This window comes from Periophthalmus magnuspinnatus, chromosome 22, assembly GCF_009829125.3.
Source record: "Periophthalmus magnuspinnatus isolate fPerMag1 chromosome 22, fPerMag1.2.pri, whole genome shotgun sequence".
NCBI classification, from domain to species: Eukaryota; Metazoa; Chordata; class Actinopteri; order Gobiiformes; family Gobiidae; genus Periophthalmus; species Periophthalmus magnuspinnatus.
The window spans coordinates 25690608-25713901 of NC_047147.1; the positions used below are offsets into that span (position 1 = coordinate 25690608).

At 37.5% G+C, this 23294-nt stretch overlaps 2 protein-coding genes across 19 annotated transcripts in view; both read right to left on the bottom strand.

The window, feature by feature from the left end:
- mark3a (MAP/microtubule affinity-regulating kinase 3a) overlaps positions 1-7720 on the bottom strand; it is a 48907-nt gene extending 41187 nt beyond the window's left edge. For 13 of the 18 annotated variants that reach the window (XM_055231004.1, XM_033988468.2, XM_033988475.2 and 10 more), the window contains exons 1-2: positions 7406-7688; positions 6695-6961 (exon numbers count right to left, since the gene is read on the bottom strand). In XM_055231004.1, coding sequence (XP_055086979.1) covers positions 6695-6745 — 51 coding nt within the window. In that variant the 5' untranslated portion in view covers positions 6746-6961; positions 7406-7688. Of the gene's footprint in view, positions 1-3506; positions 3645-6694; positions 6962-7405 lie in introns of those variants that run through there. The other 5 variants (XM_055231006.1, XM_055231005.1, XM_033988476.2 and 2 more) reach the window with 4 other exon arrangements.
- A 2356-nt stretch (positions 7721-10076) lies between these two features.
- eif5 (eukaryotic translation initiation factor 5) lies at positions 10077-23008 on the bottom strand. The gene is made up of 12 exons (XM_033988014.1): positions 22881-23008; positions 22113-22347; positions 18248-18527; positions 17453-17534; positions 16682-16854; positions 15963-16074; positions 14797-14927; positions 14072-14233; positions 12829-12990; positions 12085-12249; positions 11158-11298; positions 10077-10534 (listed from the first exon to the last, which is right to left on the bottom strand). The coding sequence occupies exons 3-12, from the start codon at positions 18317-18319 to the stop codon at positions 10436-10438; spliced, it is 1299 nt and encodes a 432-aa protein (XP_033843905.1). The 5' UTR covers positions 18320-18527; positions 22113-22347; positions 22881-23008; the 3' UTR covers positions 10077-10435.
- Between the last annotated feature and the right edge of the window lie 286 nt (positions 23009-23294).

A 23294-nucleotide genomic window follows, 5' to 3' on the forward strand; every position in this document is an offset into this window, starting at 1 on the left:
CAAGTTTGAAATGTTTGTACTGCAACAACCATAAAGTAGACGTTATTGCTTTGCCTGGAATGTTCCACAGTACGGCATCAAACACCTCTATCTCCATGGAGGCAGGCAGGTGGGGCACTACCAGGCCAAGTTACAGGTCAGATCTGTGGAGAGCTAACCCTGCTCAAAGTAACAGGCCGATTCCATGTCATCCAGCTCCATTGTCTCCAACTGAGGATACAGACCATCGCTCACTGGATGCGTTCGGCAGCACTAAAAAGAGCAGGCGTAGAGATCCTGAGTTTGTAAAATAAAAGTGCTTATTAATGACCAAAATAACTATTTATTCTAAAGCAGGAATGCCGATAACTACTGTATTAAACAAGATCGCTCTTTAGCTCATATCACATCAGTTTACACAAGTTTTTCTTCTCCCCAAGGGCTAATTAGGCATTAAACTGTTGCACGAGTCCAATAAAAGTTTTCACATGGTGGTGGTTCAGTGACATAAAATGAACAGCCTCCTGAACCAAACTGTCAAAGTAACAACTTACACAACGATCCGTTAGAAATAATCTGATGAAATAACGTTCATGCTAAATTGTATTTACTATTTAAATCCGGATGCAGTTCATCTTCTCTTTCCTGTTTGGTGTGTTCTGACCTGTGGAGACCGATCTGGCCGACACCGGGGGAGAAGAGGAAAAGTTGGTCCGTAAGTCCTGTGCAGTGGAGATGCGGGATTGGGACGGCTCTGATTCAAAAACAATAGCTGCACAATTACTAAAGAGCGGGTAGCGCAGCATAGTGGAGATGTATGATATGGAATCAGCCTGCAGAATGTATTTTTAATAACTACAAGACAAATTTAGATGAATGCCATATTGTGGAACATTCCAGGAAAAGCAATAATATCTGTACGTAAATGACATAGTCCTTTATAGGGTTGTCAAAAGTGTCAAAAACGTGATACTAATCAATACTAAAACTGGTATTGATGCTAGATACTCATTGGAGCCGCTTTTGTACAGCTGTGAAAACAAATTTCCCTGTTGGGACAATAAAGTAACTATTGTTTAATTAAATATTGTTTTTTATTATCATCATGGTATCGGAATCTGTATTTCGTATAGAGTCTATTTCTTAGTATCGAAGTTTGAAATTTTTGTTCCTGGATAACAGACCTTGTCACCAAGTTAGACGTGAGCCAAAAAACAATATAATAATTATATAATAATTGCTATGAAGGTAAACACAATTTAAATTTCAGGTTCACACATTAACTAAACTGTCAAAATCTAAATAAGGCATGATCACAAATTAAAAACAAGAACAGAAAGTTGCAGAACAGGAGTCTAAACAACGATACAATGTGATACTTCTGCACTTTTGTGGTAAATTTTACAGTGCATTTTTAATCAGGCAATAAATCTGACATCTGGTGGGTTTTTTTTCCAACAACTCCAGATTTTTTTTTTTATATTTCAGTATTTTTCAGTCTGCTCAGAACTGGTTAGTATTTGCATTAAATATTAATTTGAGTAATAAGTCACACTCATTCAGCTCCAGGACTCACCTGAGGCTTAAATTCAACCTTTTTTTTTTTCAGCTTTAAAACAAACATGCACAGTCGCAGAGGACGGAGGCAGGGCCTGTAGGTTCAGTGATAAAAGTGAAGCTAAGGAGCTAAGTGTGTTAGCATGAGGCAGTGACTCAATATATATAGTCAAAGGTTGACAGCTGTACTGCTGTTCATTATAATCTGCAACCCATGTACTTTAAAATGATTCTCAAATGAAAGAAGAGCAGAGAATACACTATTACACAGGCTATATGTGAAACTACATACAAATAGTAAGAGGGGACATTGAGAGAAATCTAGACAATTCTTATCCAAGTCTATAGTGCACTTACATTTGTACACTTTTACAGAGAGGTACAGGTAGCACCTTTAAGTGAAAAGGCAGATTAAACTGTCCCATCACTTCCAAAAATCTAGATAACTCCCCATATATTCTTCCTTCTGCTGTTGTGTATAAATCCTTATAATCTTAAAAAATGCTGTACCTGATTTTTACTGTCTTAAAAACATGAAAAACAAAACTAGTGGATTTTGATTGTAATTATTCACAGTGATGAGTTTGTAAGTGCTTTTCACGACTTTCAGAGAACAGAGCACAGTTTGGCCATCACAGGAACGCTAACAACAACTAACATGCTAACCATACCCTTCCTGATTCGATTCTAGGACAATACAATGTTTAATATTTAGATGCAGACAGCACACAGAGGGCTTATTTTGACCTCGAGGGCTGCCTTTAATAAAAAAAACCTTGTCAGTTAATTAAAAAATTGGATAACTAAGACAGCATCGGACTAAACACCTAAATCAGTTTTTTTTTGTATATTTCTTATAATTTTAGAGAATTCTGGCTCCTGTTCCATCTCCACTCTGTTCTACAACCCAATAACAGCCCATTGAGAAAAACTGTCACCTTCAGTCACGTTTAAACACGAATGTGTTGATTTTTAAATGGCACTTTGGCAGCAGCAGGCAGACCATTGATTTGATTTTTGGAAGACAGCCTCGACCTCCACTCGCTCCCTCTCTCCCTCCCTCCCTCATTCTCTCTCCCCCTCCTTCCCAAAAGAAATGGCATGTTGTAGGTTAGATTCTAGGGCTGTTTTGGTGTTGACATGTTAACCCTCATATCTTTAATCTTACATTTTAGAAATGAACAAGTCTAAACTCTCTCAGCGGCATTAGGGGATTGGACCAGGGACTATCCCTTGTTGTCCTCCAGCTGTAGAGTGTGTGTTCTGACCTTATCCCAGTTTTTGTTGTGATATTTTTATCCTGGATCAGACTGGAATGGCCTCTTTCAGGTTTCTAAAAATACCTCACAAACATTTCAATGAAAATAGTTAGTTTCACTAAAGCTCCATTTGACCTTGTTTTTAAAGTGAATATTGTGTAAAAGTAACTGAAGTCTCTAAAATGTGAACGAGCCAGGGAACGAGCCAGAACCGAGCCGGGGACCATTGATTTTTGTAAATAATTATTAGATGCTCTTAATATTGGAGGGTTTCACTTCATTCCTCTTGGTTAAGTTCTTGTTTAGACCAAGTTAGAAATGGTTTAGATACATTGTTGGTCCATTCTTTTTAGTGTAACTTAACTTTAGTTTGAAATTTTATGAACTAAATATTAACTTTTAGGTCTCTGTTAAAAATTTCTAAAGAGTTTTTACTCAGGTTTAGTTCTACACTGGTCCTTCTTTAGCCATTCTTTGTCTAACCAGTTTTAATGACTAGCCCTATTGTTAGTCTTGCTGGTACTCCAGCCTGGTTTCATTCCTGGTTTAGTCTTCAAGCTTTAACTTTTATGAAAATTCTGATACTCTTTTTACACCTAAATTTGTATTATTTGAATTTAAAACTCCCTAAATGTCTTCAAAACGTATGAATTATAACTAAAACTTCATCTCAGACAGTTAGTAAAAGTTTTAAGTTGTTCTTTTACTCACAAAACTGCGATATCTGCGGTTGGATTGTGCCCCCGTCATGTTTAAAATCAAATGATCCAGTTGGTTAAATCCAGTTTTGAGAATATTCCCACATATGAAAGCTGTAGGTGTTTATTGTGTTTAGTTTGTCCTGAGTTTGAGCCGAGAGGAAACTGCTCTGTGTCTGTGTCAGCGCTACCACGATGACACGCCCACAGGAAGGTTTAGCTTTTCAAAATAGGAGCACATTTCCACTCTGGCTAATGGGAAAATGTTGCAAACCTAAATATTTTTACTCAAGATCATGATGAATTTGTTTGTCATATCACCCAGCCCTACCACCAATAAGATGGAGGACCGTGGGATAGAGTATGGTTTAGTCCCCGCTTTTTAGCCCTGGTTCTCCTCCAATACCTCACCTGATTTGTCCTGCAGTACGACCCAATTTAGTCCTATATACACAAATTGTATATTGAGCACTTCCTATTAGTGTTGTTACGATACTAAAATTTCAAACATCATTTAGATACTAGTAGGAAGTAGACACAATACTGATTCTGAAACCGTGATGATGATTTAAAAAAAACAAACCAACAAAACACAACAGAATGATTTTCAACATTAAATCGTAGTACTTTCTTATACTAGTCTATGTGTCTTATACTTGCTCTGATACAGCTCAAGATCATTCTAAAGATATTCAGGAAAGGTTTATGTCCTTTGAGTGATGCCTTGTTTAGTATCAATACTTGTTCAGATAAAAATATATAGTTTCGATACTAGTTATAGTATGATATGATTTTTCATACTTTTGACAAAAGTACTTTTTTATTAGTGCTTCCTAGGCCTCCCTAGTGCTTCCTGGTCTTGATGATAAGTTGTGCTGATGTAAACACTTTTTTAAACTTTTCTACTTGGTCATTTTTTAGCCCAGAGCGTGGATAAAAACAGCAGTAATGCCTCAGAGCACATGGCTAACGCCGTTGTCAGGCTGCACTCTTCCCAGTTATTTTACCAAGTTCAGTGTCCACTCCAAAGGCGAAATGAAGGCATCAAACACAACAAACAGCACAAATGTCTTTTTTGTCATTAGTAGCATGTTTTATGTGTCTGCAGAGCCTTCACTGTCCACATTTAACCTGCTCTGGACGTTAGCGGTAGCATTAGCCACAGACGTCAACAGCGGCAGTGCTTGCATCTACTGGCCCTCATTCTAAAAATACAAAATGGTATTTGATCTGTGATTTGGTTTGAATACTCGTAAATACTGATACCTGAAAAATGTACGGTATCGGAGACTTTGCCAATGAATACAAAACAAATGAGTAATTATGGATATTTGCGGAATTATGGAGGATTGGCTGTTGACCTCTTCTAAATAAAAACATTGGATTGTCAAAAAAGAAAGAAAATGAATTGGTAATCCAGTATGTCCATAATAATTTGTGCAGGTATCAGACATGTCAGCTAAAGCAGTGGGGCCTGTCTAGTGTTTGTGGGTCAGCTGTGTTCAGTCACATTTAGGTCACAGGCTGCAGAGACAGAGCTGCTCATTTGAGTCATGAGATTCAACACAGACAAAAACAACTACAGAAATGTGAGGCTAAAACAAACACAATTCAACCAATACAACCAATGCATGGCTTTCATAGTGATCAAAAACAGACTGTTGCCATAGCAATTAAGGACTGAAATAAAAAAAAAATCTTTTCATTACTCAACCGTCCTCAAAATGGCATAACAGGAATCTAAAGAAAAATTAAAGCAAAATCAATTAAAGCAACATTGGGGGCGGGGGGGGGGACATGTAAATGTCTTGGTTGAAGGTTCAAGTATCACACAAAACGTGACTGGACTGAAAAATGTACCACGAGTGTGCAGTGCAGACTGCACTGGAAATTTCTGTTCAATTTTAGACCTTTTGCAGTTTAAAATTATTATTTTTTTTATTAAAACAAATACTCAATATCCAAACTTTGCCTCACTACTTTTTTCCACGTCTACTGTCTACAAAATTTAAGTTACAGTATGTAAGGAGGTGGCATGTCACCTGCATGATTCCATGGAAATGGAAGGTTAAAACTATTCTGAACATTCTCTGTGGGGATAAATTTGTTTTATGCCATACTATGGAATATTACAGTCAAATGAACAACTTCATTTCCATAGAAACAAGCAGGAGAAGATACTTCTCTAGGTGAAATAAGAGTCAGGTCTGTGGCAATGCAAGCCCACTCACAGTAAGGATGCATGTTTTTCAGTGTAATAGAAATTTTTAGAGGGGTAAAAAAGATGCATACAGTGGCTATAGTTGGAATAATAACAGCTGTAATAGCACAACATAAACAGGTCTCAATATAAAAAAACTACCTTCGCCTAAATGCACTATTTTGTTGCAACAGCACTTTTAAATAGCATAGGAAACTACATTGACTATAAACTTTTGTTCAATTTCACAGCATCAAGCATGTCGAAAATAAAATGTACTGTATCTTCTATTGTTTTCCTAACTGACAAGCCTTTATGGTAATACAATAAATTACTACAATAGAGTTCATTTATAAGCTTTTTAGCTGGACAAGCACATTAAAGTTGCTGTGTTTGGGCGTTTCAGCTGTTATATAAGTCTTAAATTGCAAATACATGGGATTAGTAACAGAATTGCGACACAAAAACAGGGGATTTATGTTGAAAACCTCAGACCGGAAACTCCATTTGTTTGACCGTCTATGCTTTAACCTGGAGTCACGCGGGGGCGGGACGAGCATGCCCATATTTGGACACTGAACGGCTGAAGGTGATGATTGACAGGTAGAAGCAGCCAATGGGAGGACGGGACATAAAACACTGTTGCCTGCCAGAAAGAACAGGCAGAGCGACAGTTTTGTTCCATTTTGTGCCTAAATAAAAGTTCGATTTTTCAAACAACGAATAAGTTAAGCGTCTGTGACAAAGTATATTGTCTTAATTCAAATGAGACGTTATAAATGTGAGGGGAAACTTCAGTTAGGGCGTGTTTAGCCAGGAGGATATGCTTGTTTACGGTTTACAGACACAAAAGTACAAAATCAATCAAGGAAGACAGAGAAATCATTGACAAAAACACCTCAAATGTTGCTTAAAACTTGATACTAGGCTTTGATAGAGTTAAAGAGCAAGTTATAAAGTTATAAAGATGGATTAAAGAAATAAAAACGAGTTGTACTTACACTTTCCGTCGATTTTTCGTTCACAGTTGGCAAAGGGGTTTTGGTTGACATCCTGTCCCCGGTTATTTTTACTGCTTTAGATCCCCCAAACCTGACAAAAACTGCACCGAGTCTTTGTTAAGTCCGACAGCCGAAAAATGAAAGGTTTGTCCGGGTAAACTGTCTCGGCATGGACCGTGTCAATCTCCAAAGCAGTGGACCCGGTGTTAGAACAAAAAGTGCTCCCCAGTAGAAAATAACATCCCTTTTACTCCAAACAGTAAAAACCTGGGGAAATTCAGGACATATTAGTGACACAAGCTAAAAAAAAAAAAACTCCATTAATTAAAACAAAACATGTAACTTGTTTTGAATATTTTGAAACACTTAAAATAAGCGTAACCAAAATCCAAGTGCCAACATATGCCTCCTTTCTGGAAATTACAGCCATCTTAGACAAGTGATATCCTGACACAACATGAGATTAATATAAAACATAAGTAAATTAGATGCAAACAAAGATATCTGATTGTTAAAAAAGACCGCAAAACAAGTAAAAACTGGCTGAACGTGGAGTGAAATACATCTGGCAAGGGGTCCAAAATTCGGCGTAACACCGGACGTGTTTTAGCCGAATTTACCAACTATTAGCGTCCCAAATTGTATAGATTTAAAATATAAGGCAATATAAAGTGGTAAAAATGACTAGAAGGTGAAAAGACGTTTTATTACCTTATTTAGGAGTAGTAAAAATCACTGTCCGTCTCTCTATCCGGGCTTGAGAACTACGGTAAAGGCGGACTAGTTAATGTCTCTCGGTGGCCACTTCCCAACGAAATTCGCTCCAAAGTGGGTCCAAAAACATATCCAGACGCGCAGGATGAGGTACCGGAGCTGGCTAAGGGGGTTCAGAGGAGGACAGATGCCGAATCGGAGGTCCAGAGCTCGGTTTGGTCCATCTCTGGGGGGCCGAAGAGGGGCTGCTGTGTCGGGGCTAGGTGGGACCAAAATGGCCGCTCAGCGTTGGGGCTGGATTAGGTCGTGTTCAGGGACTCACAGCAGCGTACGACAAAATAGTATCACAACAACAAACTAGGAAAAAATACAATATTAAAACTATATAAAATTAAACAAATATGATTATATGAAAGACTGCAACCTAAAGAGCAATATTTATTTGTTTTGAGCCGAATTATAGTTAATACTTAATGCAAATAATCTTCTAATAGCAAACACAACCTCTCAAAGTTATGAAAAAGAAACTCATACATAGAAATATGAATTACAAATATAATAACAATTGTGGAATAAAGTAAAATGTAGAACTAAACTAATATGTATAATTATTTGTATATGCAAAAGTTATTGACTGGTAAAAATGTGATTTTCTTGTCTGATAGAAAATTAAATAATACAACACAAATTAGTTTTCAATATAGTATGGTAGTTAATAAGTGAATAAGTTATGAAGCCTATGAATTATTTAGAGAGTTAATATGTTGATGATTATGGTATAAGTCTGCCAAAGTGCAATGTTTTAAGTGGCATATCACTATTTTTTTTAAACATCATTACAAATGTGTTGATTTCTAAATTATTGTGTAGTTTTGGTTAGACGTTTTGAATTGTCAATCCACAATGTAAAGTCTGCAGTGACCAAATAAAGAAAGAAAGAAACCGTACACGTGATCAAATAATTTGCAGTGAATTATTAAATCAGTAAAATAAATAAACAAATAGAACTTCCGTAGACAAGACGGACGGAGTGGTGTTGTTTCCGATTGTCCCTGAAGTGACGCCAGCTGAGCTCTGTGTCCTGTCTGAGAGAGAGAGAGAGAGAGAGAGAGAGAGAGAGAGAAGGGGAGGAGGAAGAGAGGGGTGAGGGATGAAGAGAGAAGGAGAGAAAAAGCAACGGGAGAGGAGAATGAGAGAGAGACAGAGTGGAGGGAGGGCAAGACCAAAAGAGACGGAGGGGCAGAACAGAGGAGAGGGAGGAGGAGAGACAGAAGAGAAGTAGAAAGAGAGAGACAACAGAAGGCAAAAGAACAGAGAGAGAAGAGAGAAAAATCAGATCAACATCAGATAGATAGATGGATAGATGTAGAAAGTGGGAGAGTAGAGATGGAGAAGTAAGGAGAGAGGGAGAGCAGAGGGGAGACAGAGGATAGAGAGACCAGAAAAACAAACTCACAGATGTTGGATTTGGAGTTTTAAACCTCATTGAAGTGCAGATTCAAAAAGGTTTAATCCTCTTTTGTCTGTCTGTTGTACCTTTTAAAATGAGAATAGTAGATAACACTAGGTCTGTGTTTTTTATTCAGATGTAGTATTTGTTGTGACCTTTACTGGAACTTGCCAAAATATCCATTGTGGTGCAAATGTACTTGAATACAGTACAGTACTTGAATTTATAAAGTGAATAAAAGTAAATGTGCAATAACTTTACTGAGGATGTAATCTCAGCATATTTCAAATTAATTACTTGTCCTAATAAAAATAAATAGCTTGTGTTGCTATTTATAAAAATGTGAAATTCAGAGCTGTGGCCGACTTCCGCTGCTTGCAGATAGATGGCGCTAGAGACTCAAATATCCTAGTAGAGTTTTGGAGTTAAATAAGAATTCATGTAAGATTTTCCATTTAATTGTCACTTTGCAAAACGGCAGTCTATGATGTGTTTAACTTTTATTTAATTTTCATTGGATCAATTGTATTCATTATATAATAAAAAAAAAACCATTTGAAATAGTTCTCAAGCTTTTCAAGGAGATTTTATTGCGGTAGGGATGCACCAATTCAGCTCTTTCAGTTCAGATACTCCCTTCAACACTAACTAGAGCTTTAGACACCAGATACCAGATCCAGATGTAGCTGTTATTTATCCTTTTAACTACAGAACAACTTGATATAAATGTTATAAGATTGGCTGGACCATCTACAACCAATTATCTTATTACATCAATTTATATGCCCAATCAGGATCAGCTGAACCGATATTTAGATGCCAATATCCAACTCAGCAAATTTCAAGATTGGCATCGATATCAGTTACCAGTATCGGATCGTTGCATCCCTGAGGGCCTGCACTCTCCTCGCTTCAAGCCATGTCTGAAGGAGCGGGGCACAAAACAAATGCTCATATCATTTCATATTTTCAATAAAGCCTTTTAGACTTACTCGCAGTAAGATTAACTACAATTTTTACTGAAGTATGAGTACTGTTACACTGTCACAAATATTTCTCCAAAATAAACATAAAAGTGTGGAGTCTGTGCAGTATAAAAACTACTGTGCAGTACAATTTCAGGAAAAACTGATTCAAGTAAATAAGTAGAGAAGGGGGAGTACTCCATTACTACTAGTCTTTGACACTAGATTCAAATAAGTTGACAGAGAAATGTCATGGATAGCAAAACATTCATCTTTTATTGTACTGGAAAAATATAGGGACAAAAAAAGCAAAAAGAAAACAAAAAAACAATGTGCATTTTCAAATTATCTCCCAAAAACACGCCCACGATTAAAACCCCAATACGTCAATTTATCAAACTCATTTTCATCAATAAATCTGAACACAGCATCAGTGAGCAGCAGGTAAAGCACTAACGTTAGGTCATGCCACGAGCGGAGAGGAGGATTCTGGAGAAAGGAGAGGAAGAGAGAGGGGGGTTATGGGTAAATGGGCGAGTTAAAGGAAGAGGAGAGAGGGAAGTCATTTAATATAAGGTTTCATTTACAGAGCGGTTTAAACAGAAGCGACGTTTAAATGGCGTCGATGTCAATATCGTCCTCTTCTTTCTCTGGAGTTACAGTTTTCACAGTCTCCACTTTGAGCTCACGGGCTGAGGACGAGTACACCACCTGCAGGAAGGGGTAGGAATTACAGGTTAGAAAGTATCACATGATGATATAATGGCTAAATCTAAAGCAGGGCGCACAGTTCAGACTATGGTTGTTGACTCAATATCTACTAGAGTTGTCAAAAGTATTAAAAAACGAATTGATACTGTAACTAGTATTGACTCTAGATACTCATTTGAGCAGGTATGAACACTAAAAGTCAGATTCACATGACAGAAATGAACCTTTCCTGAATGTTTAGAATGATCTTGAGCTGTATCAGAACAAGTATAAAACACACAGACTAATACAAACCCATGGGCCAGTATGATCCAACTGGACAACAACAGATCATATGATGAAAATGTCATACTATTATCTACATAGAGTTGTTTTTTATTATCATTGTGGTAACAGAATTGAGTATGAAGTCTATTCCATCGTATCATAATAGATTTTTAGTACCGTGACAACAGTATTAACATGTAGCCAGTTATCATGTGTTGAATATAATGCAAGATGTAACATTTGGAATAACGCTATTGACTATGATATATAGAGATATTTTATATATAATCTATATCTCTCAATCTCTCGAAATAAAAATATAAAATCTACATATAAACCTCTTATATTGCTTTTACCTCTACGTTCTCGTCGTCCTCCTCTTCTTCCTCCTCACTGCCTTCACTCTCCTCCTCTGCCTCCTTCAGCCACTTCACAAACGGAGCCGCTTTAGCGTGGATCTCTTTGGCTAGTTCCTTAGAGACATACTTCTTGGAGACCTGCAAGAAATTTGCATTACAACAATGGTCACACATCTATGGAATATTGGTTGCTGACACATAACATTTAGATCACCATGTTAAGTTTTATAGTTTTGAAATTGCAATAATCACCAAAATCATTAACATGTTAAGTTTCAGTTTGTTTTTGACTCTGAGTCTCCCCTCCCTTTGCTTTCTGCACCACGTCATGTTGCTGTTAAAAATGTCTGTACTGACATGAGACTGTAATCACTGTTACATATATAGTCTGTAAACAGTATGTTTAACCTAAAGCTATAATCTGGCATATTTACAGCGTTCATTCATATGTACTGTTGCCCCTTTTCTTAAATAAATAAAAAAAACAATCCCTTCCCCTTCAGAGTGCCAACATATTCAGCATACATCCCACTAATGAAACTACTGCACATCGCATCAGGTTTGTAAAGCTGTAGTGTAGTTTTGCTCTATGCTTTTGTGTAATTATGGAGAAGTGTCTTGTGGGAGCACAGATATAGGCTTCTGGGCCGGGTCTTGGACAGAATCGCACCGCTGACTGTTACGAGGGCCCCGGAGAGATTGCCAAATTACTCAAACAGACACAGATGACATAAAACCTCAGACATGGTCAAAACCTCCAAAAAGTTTTTTTGAATAATAGCCCTTCTAATACCCCTTCTTTTAAAGCTACCATCCGTTTATTTGATTTTGTTTTACAAGTAGATGGCAGATGTATATTCTGTCTATTCAAGGTGGGGCCACAAGATTAATCGTTGTACAAAAATACACAAAGTTCAGTGTCACCTTCTCAGCCCAGGCAAAGATGACATCCTCCTCCAGCAGGTCGGCGTCGTACAGGTCTTTGAGGATGATCGGGACTCGGGACAGAAGCTGAACTTGGTGCAGCTTCACCACACACTCGAAACCTCCTAACAGGTACTTCTGGGCTTTCTTATTATCATGGCAGAACTAAAACACAACAGAACAACAATATTTTTTTTTAACAAATAAGACTTAGAATCGGTATTAGGTATCAAAATCGAGTACAATATCACAAAGATAATTAAAAAAAAAAACACTTTTAGACAATAGAGTGTGATTTTCAACATTAAATCTAAGTATTTTCTTTTACATTACCATGTGACCTCATAGCTGTAATCTCTCAGTGGTCCATGGGCGTATTAGTCTATGTGTCTCGGCCTAATACAGCACAAGATCATTCTAAAGATATTCAGGAAAGGTTCATTTCTGTCCTGTGATTGTGGTTTTATTAGTATAGATACTAAAATTAGTATCAAAGCTAGATTCTCATTTGAGCATTGCTTAGTATCTGATTTAATACTTGAGAATCCTAACGTACATAAATAAGTATTTCTGAGCTTTCTGAGGCTAGGGCTGACTTTACCGGGGACTTAAAACCCAGAGCAAGTGTTAACCCAGTCTACCATTAACTTGTTACACCCACACAGCCTCAGCACTCTGCAAATAATCACAAGACCCACATGATGTCATAGGGGTCAGGGTCACAGTTAAAAGGTCAGGACTCACCCGGAGGAAGTGGCGTTTGTACTTCTTGATCTGCTCTCTGATGTTTTCGTCGAACAGGAGCTCGCTGAGAATCAGGGGTCCCATGGCCTTCACGTCCAAACGCTCCGCTTCAGCCAGAATCTCCTTATCCGCCGCGTCGATCGTACCGGTCTCCTTCTTATGCTACAAAATATACACACAACATGTGAAAAAACAGAACTAGTTCATTTTAAAGAGTTTGCAGCAGACCAAAGTTGTTTCCCACTTTCAGAACTCATTCTTTGCATCCTAATTATTCGTTGTGAGAAGTTTATAAGCACTTTTCCCAACTTTCAGAGACAAGCGCGTAATGTTAAGCAGCATGCGGACGTGCAAACATTCCTTCCAGGGTTGCAACTGATAAAAATGGATTATAAATTAGATGCAGACAGTATATTATAACAAGAACTGCTTTTACAATTTATCTGCTAGGGCAAGAGACATTTTACTTTATTCCATGAAAATAAATTACAGCAAGGCACCTCACACATAACTATGTCACACGTAACTATGGTGATGACTGGTAGCATCAAGACAGTCTGTCCTAGGGCAGCTGTGGCTATAGAGTAGTGTTACTATTCCCTAGTACTGAAATCAAGTTTGACATGTTAGTATAGACTCGATACGATACAGATTCAGATCACCATGATGATTAAAAAAACGCTCTCCTCTTCAGACAATAGTACGATGATTTAATGTTGAAAATCACATTCTTTTATATTACCATGAGGTCTTATATTTGTATAATCCCTCAGTCGTCCAGGTTTATGTGCTCTTATACTAGTTCAAAAGATTCTAAAGCCATTCAGAAAAGGTCCATTTCTGTCCTGCTGATGTGACTTCAAGTTGATAGTCTCGATAATAGATTTATTATCATTTGCATCTTACTTTTGACAACCCTACTATGGAATATTTTACCACCACTAATGAATTCTTACCTGAACTGCACCTAATTTTTATTCATGTAATAAAAGTTAAACTTGTTTTGCCAATACAGTACAGATATTTTGTAAAAGAAGCTTGTATCCTGTCTGCATCCAATTGTAAAGAGTGTCCATGAACCAGAAAATAATGCTTTTGCGCAGTCTGCATGCTCATTTCAGGATGAACGTTGGACCAAGTGGAGTTTGCCACCTGAAATGTCCACATCCATTTGAATACAAGCCCTTGTTATTGCATTGAGGGAGTTGTAGAGTTTTCACAGCACACTTCCAACATGTCTGACCTTGACAAAGTTATAGAACAAGTTGACCCTCTCCTCCAGAGGTTTCTCCAGGTCGTCGCTGAGGGTCAGGACTTTGGCGTGGTCACTGATCTCCTCCATCCTGCGTCTCTGTGCCTCCTCTGTAGTCTCCTCCGCCCAGTCCTCATCATCATCGTCTCCATCCTGAAAACACAACACAAAACATCCATTAGACCTGCTTATCTCCATGAGGATGTTGTCACGTTGTAGGACTGCGACTAATGTTTATTTTAGTAGTCTATTAGTATTTCTATTATACAATAAAATTCTAACCAATTAAATGTTGAAAGGGGGTGATTGAAGATCAACCATAGGAAAGATTTATGAAGAAAAAAAACTTTTCTTCATTTAATATAATTTTATTTAATTCGCAGTATTAAAAAAAAGTCTTTTGGTATGTGTTTTAGAGTTTGTATAGTCCAGATAATGATCAAAATACAAAATAGTTATCCATCTTGTAGCCATTCGTTAAAGCTGAATTACTCAACTTTTCTATCCTAAAATTTGTGACAAAAATCTGACCATTACACGCCGTCTGAATCAAAGTATAAGACATTATATAGACCAACTTGTAAGAGACCTGTGTGAGCCACTGAGACATTGAAAAACATACATCCAGGTGGCAAACCCTCCACCAATAAAGTTACATGGTGCTTCTTTACTTTAGTAGACAATGAACCTAAAATGACGCCTTGTCTCAAACCCACCACTGCGTCCGGAGCGTCGATGTGCTCGTTGTTCCCGGCCTCTCCGCTTCCAGAGCCGTTTTCTTTGTCCTTCTTCCGGTTCTTCTTCTCCTTTTCTTTCTTGACTGAAGCTGACCCACTCTCTGTTGCCTCTGAAATCGCAACCACAGTACAACAGGTTACACTACTGCAATACTTTTTAGTGTCTGTAACCAATACTGGCAACTATCATTAGACCTCAAGAATCACCTTTTAAAATCATTGTTATGGTCCTTGGTAAATGTTCATAATGGATATGAATATGGAGAGCCGTGTTCATTTGAGCAAGTACAATAAAAATAAATACTGATGTCATTTTAAGTCCATAATGATGATTGATGACTAAAACTAAAAAGTTCATCAAATAATATAACTAAATAGTAGATATTTTTGGCTAAAAAGGAGTGATATTTTCATTGAATAAAAAAAGTGAATTATATTGGAGAATTTGTACAAAAGGTAACACCACTAAAACCTTTAAAAAGTGGTACAAGTTACAGTTCTCATGAGATTGGTGTTGGTCTAATTGATATTTTGCTAATTTGATATTTTTTACTCCTCAGGAAATATTGATGCCAGCTGGAGGCACTCCTTTGTCTGATAGACTTTAATCTGAACATTGTTTTAACACAATAAGACCATAGAGAACTGAACTACAACAAGTGACCTGATTTGTGCTGTTAAACAAGTCTCTCACATAAATTACAGTCACACAAGCTAGCTAGCATTAGCCAACAGTTTTTCAGTTAGTCCCTCTCACCTTTATTGCTGGAAATCATAGATCTAAACTTAATGCTCATATCAATCATAGGCTCCTCATAATGTGCCATTTAATTATATATTACATATTTTATGCTTGATTAGAGACAATCCCAAAACATTCTGGCAGTTCAGCAGTTACCATGGTGACACGATGCACACATTAGTATTCCACCATAAACATACACCTCTAGTGTGACGTCACTGCAAAGTATGAAATGTATTTTTTGTTTTTCTATATTCTTTTCATTTTGTCTAAAATGTACTCACTTAAATGCAAGTGTGTCGAGTTATGAGTCATGTTTTATAGTGCCTTTAAAAATGTGTACAATTTAATTTAAAAAGTAATAAAAGTCATTTAACATTAATATGACCAGGTGCATCCGTACCTGGTGGGTTTTTGAGGATGAAAGTGCAGAGTTTGTGTCTGGTGTCGAGCATGCCGCGGTACCCACAGGCCTTACACGAAGAGCCGATGGTTTGTTTCTTGGGGTTGACATGCTGCAAAAATAAAGACAATAAATGAATGAGGATCACTCTCCATCTGACCCTCTCCTCTACACCCTCTGCTCCATCTGACCCTCTCCTCTACACCCTCTGCTCCATCTGACCCTCTCCTCTACACCCTCTGCTCCATCTGACCCTCTCCTCTACACCCTCTGCTCCATCTGACCCTCTCCTCTACACCCTCTGCTCCATCTGACCCTCTCCTCTACACCCTCTGCTCCATCTGACCCTCTCCTCTGCTCTCAAATAGATATGTTATTTTGCTCTGTGCTCCACAGGTACATTACTTGGGAAAATTAAAACAGACTGGTGAGATTAAAAATATTGTTGATAAATATCAGAATTATTACATTTTGGGCCAATACAAGTTTATGAAGGAAAAAAAAATACACAATTCGGGACTGTCCAAATATCAGTGCTAATACTGGGCAAATGCCAGGTCTAAACTGCAGTATGAAGCATAATGGGGAAAACAAACCTGAAGATGTTTAGAATTATGAACGAAATTTGAAAAGTAAATTTCACCAAACCTATAAATGTGTTTTACTTCTGTTTTCTTTCCGTTTAATATTTTAGTTTATAAGATCATATAGTTCTGTACCAGATCAGTTTCGGGGTTGTCGCACTCGGAGCACAGCACAAATTTCCGTATGAACCCGTCGAGCATGTCCTGCAGCTTATTGGCCTCGTGGGAGCCGTTGACGATGTAGCGGTCGTTTTTGGAATCGAACTGGGTCTGAGCGCCCAGTTCACAACCAAAAAACTTGGTTGGGTCTGAAAACAGAGAGAGAGAGAGAACTGTAATACTGAAATAGTTGGGTTGAATACAAATGAGAATTCGCTTCAAAATAACATGATCTTTGTGTGATTATAAACAAGTGGCAAATAAACAGTGAGTTTGTGTGTAAGAGCACAGAGGACCATGATCTTAAAAAATAAGTTAAATAAAAAAAATGTGACGAGGCAAAGACATGGAGAGAATCTAAAAACAGACCTAGAGCCTACACATGTTAACTCTTATCTGAAGTGGTGTGGTATAAAATAAATTCATAGCTACTGTAACTGTATCCCTTTATCTGGCTCATTACTTGACAGAGTTTACTGTAATTTATAAATATTCTAAGGAAACTGGACTGGTGGGAGTCTAATAGTAGTTACATACTGATGTCTAATAAACTGTTTTCTGATCCTGGTTTGTTTTAGCTGTGAACCAAACATTCATTTCACTAAAACATCCTTAAAACCATATTAAATGAAAGCTTAACGTTAAGAGCTTCCTCGATTAATCTAAATCAGCCAAAACCACTATATCACTGTCACATAATGTGGTATGAAACTGACGTTATGGCCCTGATGGTGTCGCATGACTCACATGTCGGAGGCCTGTTCAGAGCCTTGGCAACATCCACCATGTTGACAATGACCGTCTTGATTCCATTCCCTTTGCCTTCCACCTGAAACACAAAACACTCCTACAATTTATGATCTGAAAAAAAACTTTTCTATTTATTGATTGCAAAGAAAAGAAACACTCACAGGAATGAATATGAATACACATTTCAATATAAGGCTTTACGATTTTAAGTACCATAATTTTCTCCACAAACTAAATATTCTATGTTATTCTGCATAAAAACTGCTAACCCTGTAGTTTAGACCCGTACATTTGTGATTCTTATATTAGTTTGCCAGTTCATATTTCAATTATTTTGAACATGTTTAAAATGTGAACTTGTGAAAGAATCCTATTGCAATTGAGAAAAAATCTTCAATAAACCGAATCCTCAAATATTAGTTGCCAACAGAATCTGATTTAGAATATCTGGTAAGAACTAAAGGGTTTGCGGGTTTTATTGCTACAACACCCACTGGAGATCAGGTAACAACTTTAAAAGGTGCACTGTGCAACTTTTCTGGTGGAGGACCATTGCTTATTTGAAAATAGGACTGTTGCCATAGGAATTAACAAAATATTATTCATATCTTTTGAATGAAAAAAAGCTCCTCAAAATGTCACCTATAAGAGGAAGCTGCTCACGAATAATTCTGTAATCCTGATTTATGCAGCTCAATACTTGGCTTGACTGATATTGGGCTCAGTTTAAGCTTGTAGGACAATTTTCTTATCTCAAACCTTCAGTATTTCCTTAGCAGTGACTTTGCGTACCTTAGCGATCAGACGGGGCATTTTGTAGCGATAGAACTGGTCTGACACGCTGCGGTTGACGTTGACAGCCATGTTGGATGGATGCTGTGAGCACTATCAGTGAGATAAGAGGATCTTTGGGGACTTTTCGGGATCTTCTGTCTGGAAAAGAGGGGATGACATAAACGAGTACAAGCGAGCTCGGTCTCTGACATGAAAAACGCTGTGCCGCTGTGGCCGAGAGCTGAGGGCTTCAAGGCAACGGTTCCACCACACAGGATCCAACGGCTGCGCAACAGCTCTGCAGAGACAAGGGGAGAGAAAAAGCGGGTTACTGATGATAAAAGTTACAATGTGGACTTGTTTTTAGAAAAAGGTCTATAAAAATGCCTATATAATGCATTATTTGTTGAAATTTAAAAAAAAAAAAAAAAAAGATGACCCAACTTGAAAAGCCAACACCCAGTATTTTTTCCCACATATCTGAGCAAAATTTGTACATGTACTGTCTGAATCAGGAAGTTCACCGTTTGCATGCCAAATGTTGCCAACACTGTACTATTTGGGAGTTGTGAAAAACGATTATAAACTCATCATAGGGCATAATTAGGATGCTCAGAATGCGAAGAATAACTTTGGACCACTGGAAACCATTTTAACAGACCATAAAAGCAGGTACAGTGCCCTTTAAGTCCAGTTGAAATAATTATGTATCACAATTATTTGACTTATGGTTGGGTGATATGACACAATATTTATAAATGTTTTTCTTCTCAAATTCGGGAGATCTTGATTTTTTTAATAGATAATTTTTTGTCTTATTAAAAAAGGCCTTTTCCCTGTTAAACAATAGAGACTATTAATCATTGTCTGGTCAGATTTCTTCCAGTTAAGTCTGAACTCTGCCCCCTACTGCATGTTTTTAAGCAGATCATTGACCATTAGAAATTACTCAAATTTGATTCATTGCACTGTCCGAATTTTGTTAGTTTGTACGCATCACTGACCAATCACAGCTGCCTATCTGGCATTAACCCTTAAATTGCTGGGTTTCAGATAACACAACATTCTATAGGCCAATATTTAATACAGGTGTGGCAGTTAAAATGAATATTGCTAAAATGTAGGTTTTTGGTTCAATACAGTCAATTCTTGGGTCTAGTCAGTAATAGAAATGATCAGCTTTAACATTTGTGAATTTACCTTTTTGGATATTTCACAGGAAAGAACAGTGTAATTAAAAATACACCAATAGCTGTCAATGTTTCATCAATCATCATCTATCCTTATTTATTGCCACTTGTCCCTGTTCCAGTTGCTCCTCTCTTAGCTGGTAGAATCCTGCTGACAGCCTCATATCCAGTGAATGAGATATCCACCATCGTCAGCACTGAAGGCCTGTTTTCACTGCCCAGAGTCTAACCCACTGAACGCACTGCAGACACTGAAAAACAGCTTTGTTTTAGGGGCTTTAGCAGCATAAGGACTTCTCTTGTTCTAGGCTCAAATACAGGAGGCCTACAGCTGCCAACTATTCACATAAAGGTTTTAAATAACTGTTAGAGGAGCAACGAATCTTATGTTTGAGTAATCTCACATCTCGATTAAAAAGGCGAGTTATGTAGCTTTTCTAGTTGTGGGTCCACCACCTGTCTCCATGGAGATGTCATTGATTTGGAGATGTTATTGATTTGCCTAGAATGCTCCAATGTATGGCATTAAATGTATTCATGTTAAATTTTGTCGATTACCAGGTGTTTAATTGCCCAAGAAATATCTTTAGAGATAATAGATTAAGAGCTAATAGATTAATCAGTGAGTTGTTTCGATAATGAAAACCCCACGAGAGATTTGGATATTTCATGGCAAAATACAGCGTACAACAGGAAAAACGTTCCTCCATCTGGTAGTATGACATCACATACTAGAATCTGAAAACCACCAACACAGCACTCGAAAGGAGTAAGCAGAAGTAAAAGTACTTATGAGAGCTCACCGCTATTTCCACATTTGTTTTATACTTTATACATTCATACCCAAACAAAGCTAAAGTTTGATCAAAACCACTAAAAGTATACATTTCTTGTGCCTGCCATTTTTATGTAATTCTTGCTATGACTGACAAAACCTTTGTCCTCTTGAAATGTCAACACTCTTGTGTGAGTCTGTCTTTAGTCTGCATAACCATTATGTGATTATTGAGATAATTCATTTAGTAATCAGTTCATTTCATTACATGAATGTTTCAGTCATTATGCTAGGTTAGTGTTGACTTTGTGGAATTGACGTTTCCAGTGCGTCATTCTGCGTCTGAAGGACGAGAAATAAACCCTGGCTGTATTTGCATGAACTCTGTCTTTTACCAATATTTATTTAGACCCAGGCACACGGTTTACTTCTGCCTATTTTAACGTATTTAAATGAGTTTAGTCCAGCATATGTAAAAGCCAGTATCGTTTGACAGTACAGTTTCTGTGTTCTTTTCCCTTGTTGTACTCATACTAGGGTTGTCAAATGTACTGAAAATCAGATACTAATCGATACCAAATCTAGTATCAACACTAGATATTCATATGACCAGGAATCAATACTAAAAAGTATCACATTCGCAGGACAGAAATAAACCTTTCCTTATAGATTTAGATGCATCTTGAGCTGTGTCAGAGCATAAGACACAGACTAGTATACACCCATGGACCACTATGGAACCTACTGGACCACAGAGGGATTACACAAATATAAGGCCACATGGCAATATAAAAGAAAGTACTACTGTTTAATGTTGGTAATTACATTCTATTGTCTGAAGAAAGTGTTTTCATTATCGTCGTGGTATCAGAATCAGTAACAAGTCTAGTGCTTAGTATCAAAAATGAGGTTACTGACCCCATTACCAAAAACAGAGGAATTGTTCATTTTGTTTCATTCAGATTGTTTTATAGATCAGCATTTAATCTGTGGCCAAGTCAAACTTTATGAATGAAACAGTACAGTTAATGTGACATAGACAAAAGCACTAAAGATTCACTTGATCAATGTAAACAGAAAAAGAATTGTTTTTGCTTCTCAAACTAGATTTTTTTTTTTGTTTGTTATTATTGACTGCTTATTGACATCCCTAAGTACAAATATTGGTACAGAACTAGTATTGATTTTAATTTAACCAGGCAGAACTCATTTAATACACAATGATGAGCCAAACAATAATAATAATGCAGAAATGTCATAATCACTACTAGTTTTATTGTACAGACCATACAATATGTCCAATGATTCCTTTGAGATCTGACAATTAACTAGTTGACCATGTTATCTGTGTCGTAAAGTAATTTCCATTCATTTCAATGGAGGGACAAGCGGATCCAGGCACCGCTTATACACGTCTTGCATCTTATACGTCTCCTAGTCTAACTGACATGTCGTGTTATTTAATACTTGGCTATAATCCTCTTGGCAGGCTTGTTTTTATCCATTAGCATTTTAATATCCTGCGTACAGTGCTGCATATGCAATTCAGGGCCAGACCTATCACGCGCATAAAAACCTGTAATTTAACTGGATTTTACAAACAAAACATGGTTCTCTTGACCTGAAATGACTCAAAAATAAGCGGTGGTCTCAAATCTGTAGGCTGCATGAGGCTAAAGGTTGCTACTATTTCAGGAATACGTTAACTAGCTCGGCTTTAGCTCGTCTTGGTGCAGAGTGCGTCATAGCGCACGAGTAAGTGACTGGACGACGCCATTTTGATATCGTGGATGAGAAAACTGGATGTATTGCACAATCCTTTGGTACTGCTGCTGTGTAAAAACATTTACAAGGCGTATAAACTGGACATTAGTGACTAAAATGTGCGTAAAAGTGAATGGGTATGTTTGGTACTCACCGTTTTCGCACAACAAAGACATAAACCCAACACTAGTCGTCCAAGAACCGCAGTGAACGATGTCGCTGGCTGGATGCTGGCCTCGTATCGATTACAGCAAAGAGTCTTGTTAAAGAAGAGTATTGTCGCGATGTAAAGATGCACAGTTCAACACCCTCAGCGTCAAAACGGTGCCAAAGTGGTGCAAACGGTGCCGAAGTGGACACAGAGGAGCCGAGTCCCAAGAGCCAGAGACCTGTGAAAACCAAGATAAACAAATGTGTAATCGATCTGGGATTGCGACGAGACAAGACAACGTGGCGATGTGGTGTTAGGTCAAAAAGTTAAGATTTAAACAAGAGAAATGCTACCAAAACTTAATTATCTACAGCGATGCGCGATTGACATCTGGGTCAGGTTTCAAGAAGCGTGCCTGCCAAACACGTTACATCAGAAATTACGGCGCATATGTGTAAAATAAGGCAAATCAAGACCGAGAATCATCTGTACCTTTAGCTATATACATAAATAGAAATACAGATTACATTTTAGCTGTAATTCGGTAGATTAAATTGGATGTTAGGGCAAATGACGACGCTAAATCCAGTTTCGTAGTTGCCAAGTGTAACGTTAGGCCAGAAGCTAGTTCGAGCCAGCTGTGACGATAGATTAAATACTCGGCTAAAAACGAGAATTTAGCTTGATTTAAGGGGTAAAATTAACTTCTTAAACATTTAAACTGTTGTAAAACTGTGTAAAACATGTCGGTTGAGTAATTTGGGGCCTTACCTCTCGAATGTTCTGCGAAAAGCGGAGAAGCACAAGTCGTTTTGGCAAAGAGCGTCAAGCGACTGTCCGCGCGCCCCGTCTCCACATCCGGTGGAAACGAGACGGAAAGGCAGAATAAAACGCACTAAAATCAACTGATTCAATGCACTTTTATCATTTTTACCTCTTTGAAAAATTCGAATCTACTTTACAGTTAAAATATTGCCCCAGTGTAGGTAAAGAACAGTATAAAGTGAACATTTGTGCAACTAAATAAAAAGTTAAAACTCGTTACTTCTTATCTCGACTCGACCTTATCAAGATTATGCTATTTGAGCTTATTTAACTCAATTGCAAATGCATTTAAACGTAGTATTCAAGTGCTTGATATTTATATTCCGTGTAATTCATTCACAGTTTTACTTTTTTTGTGTT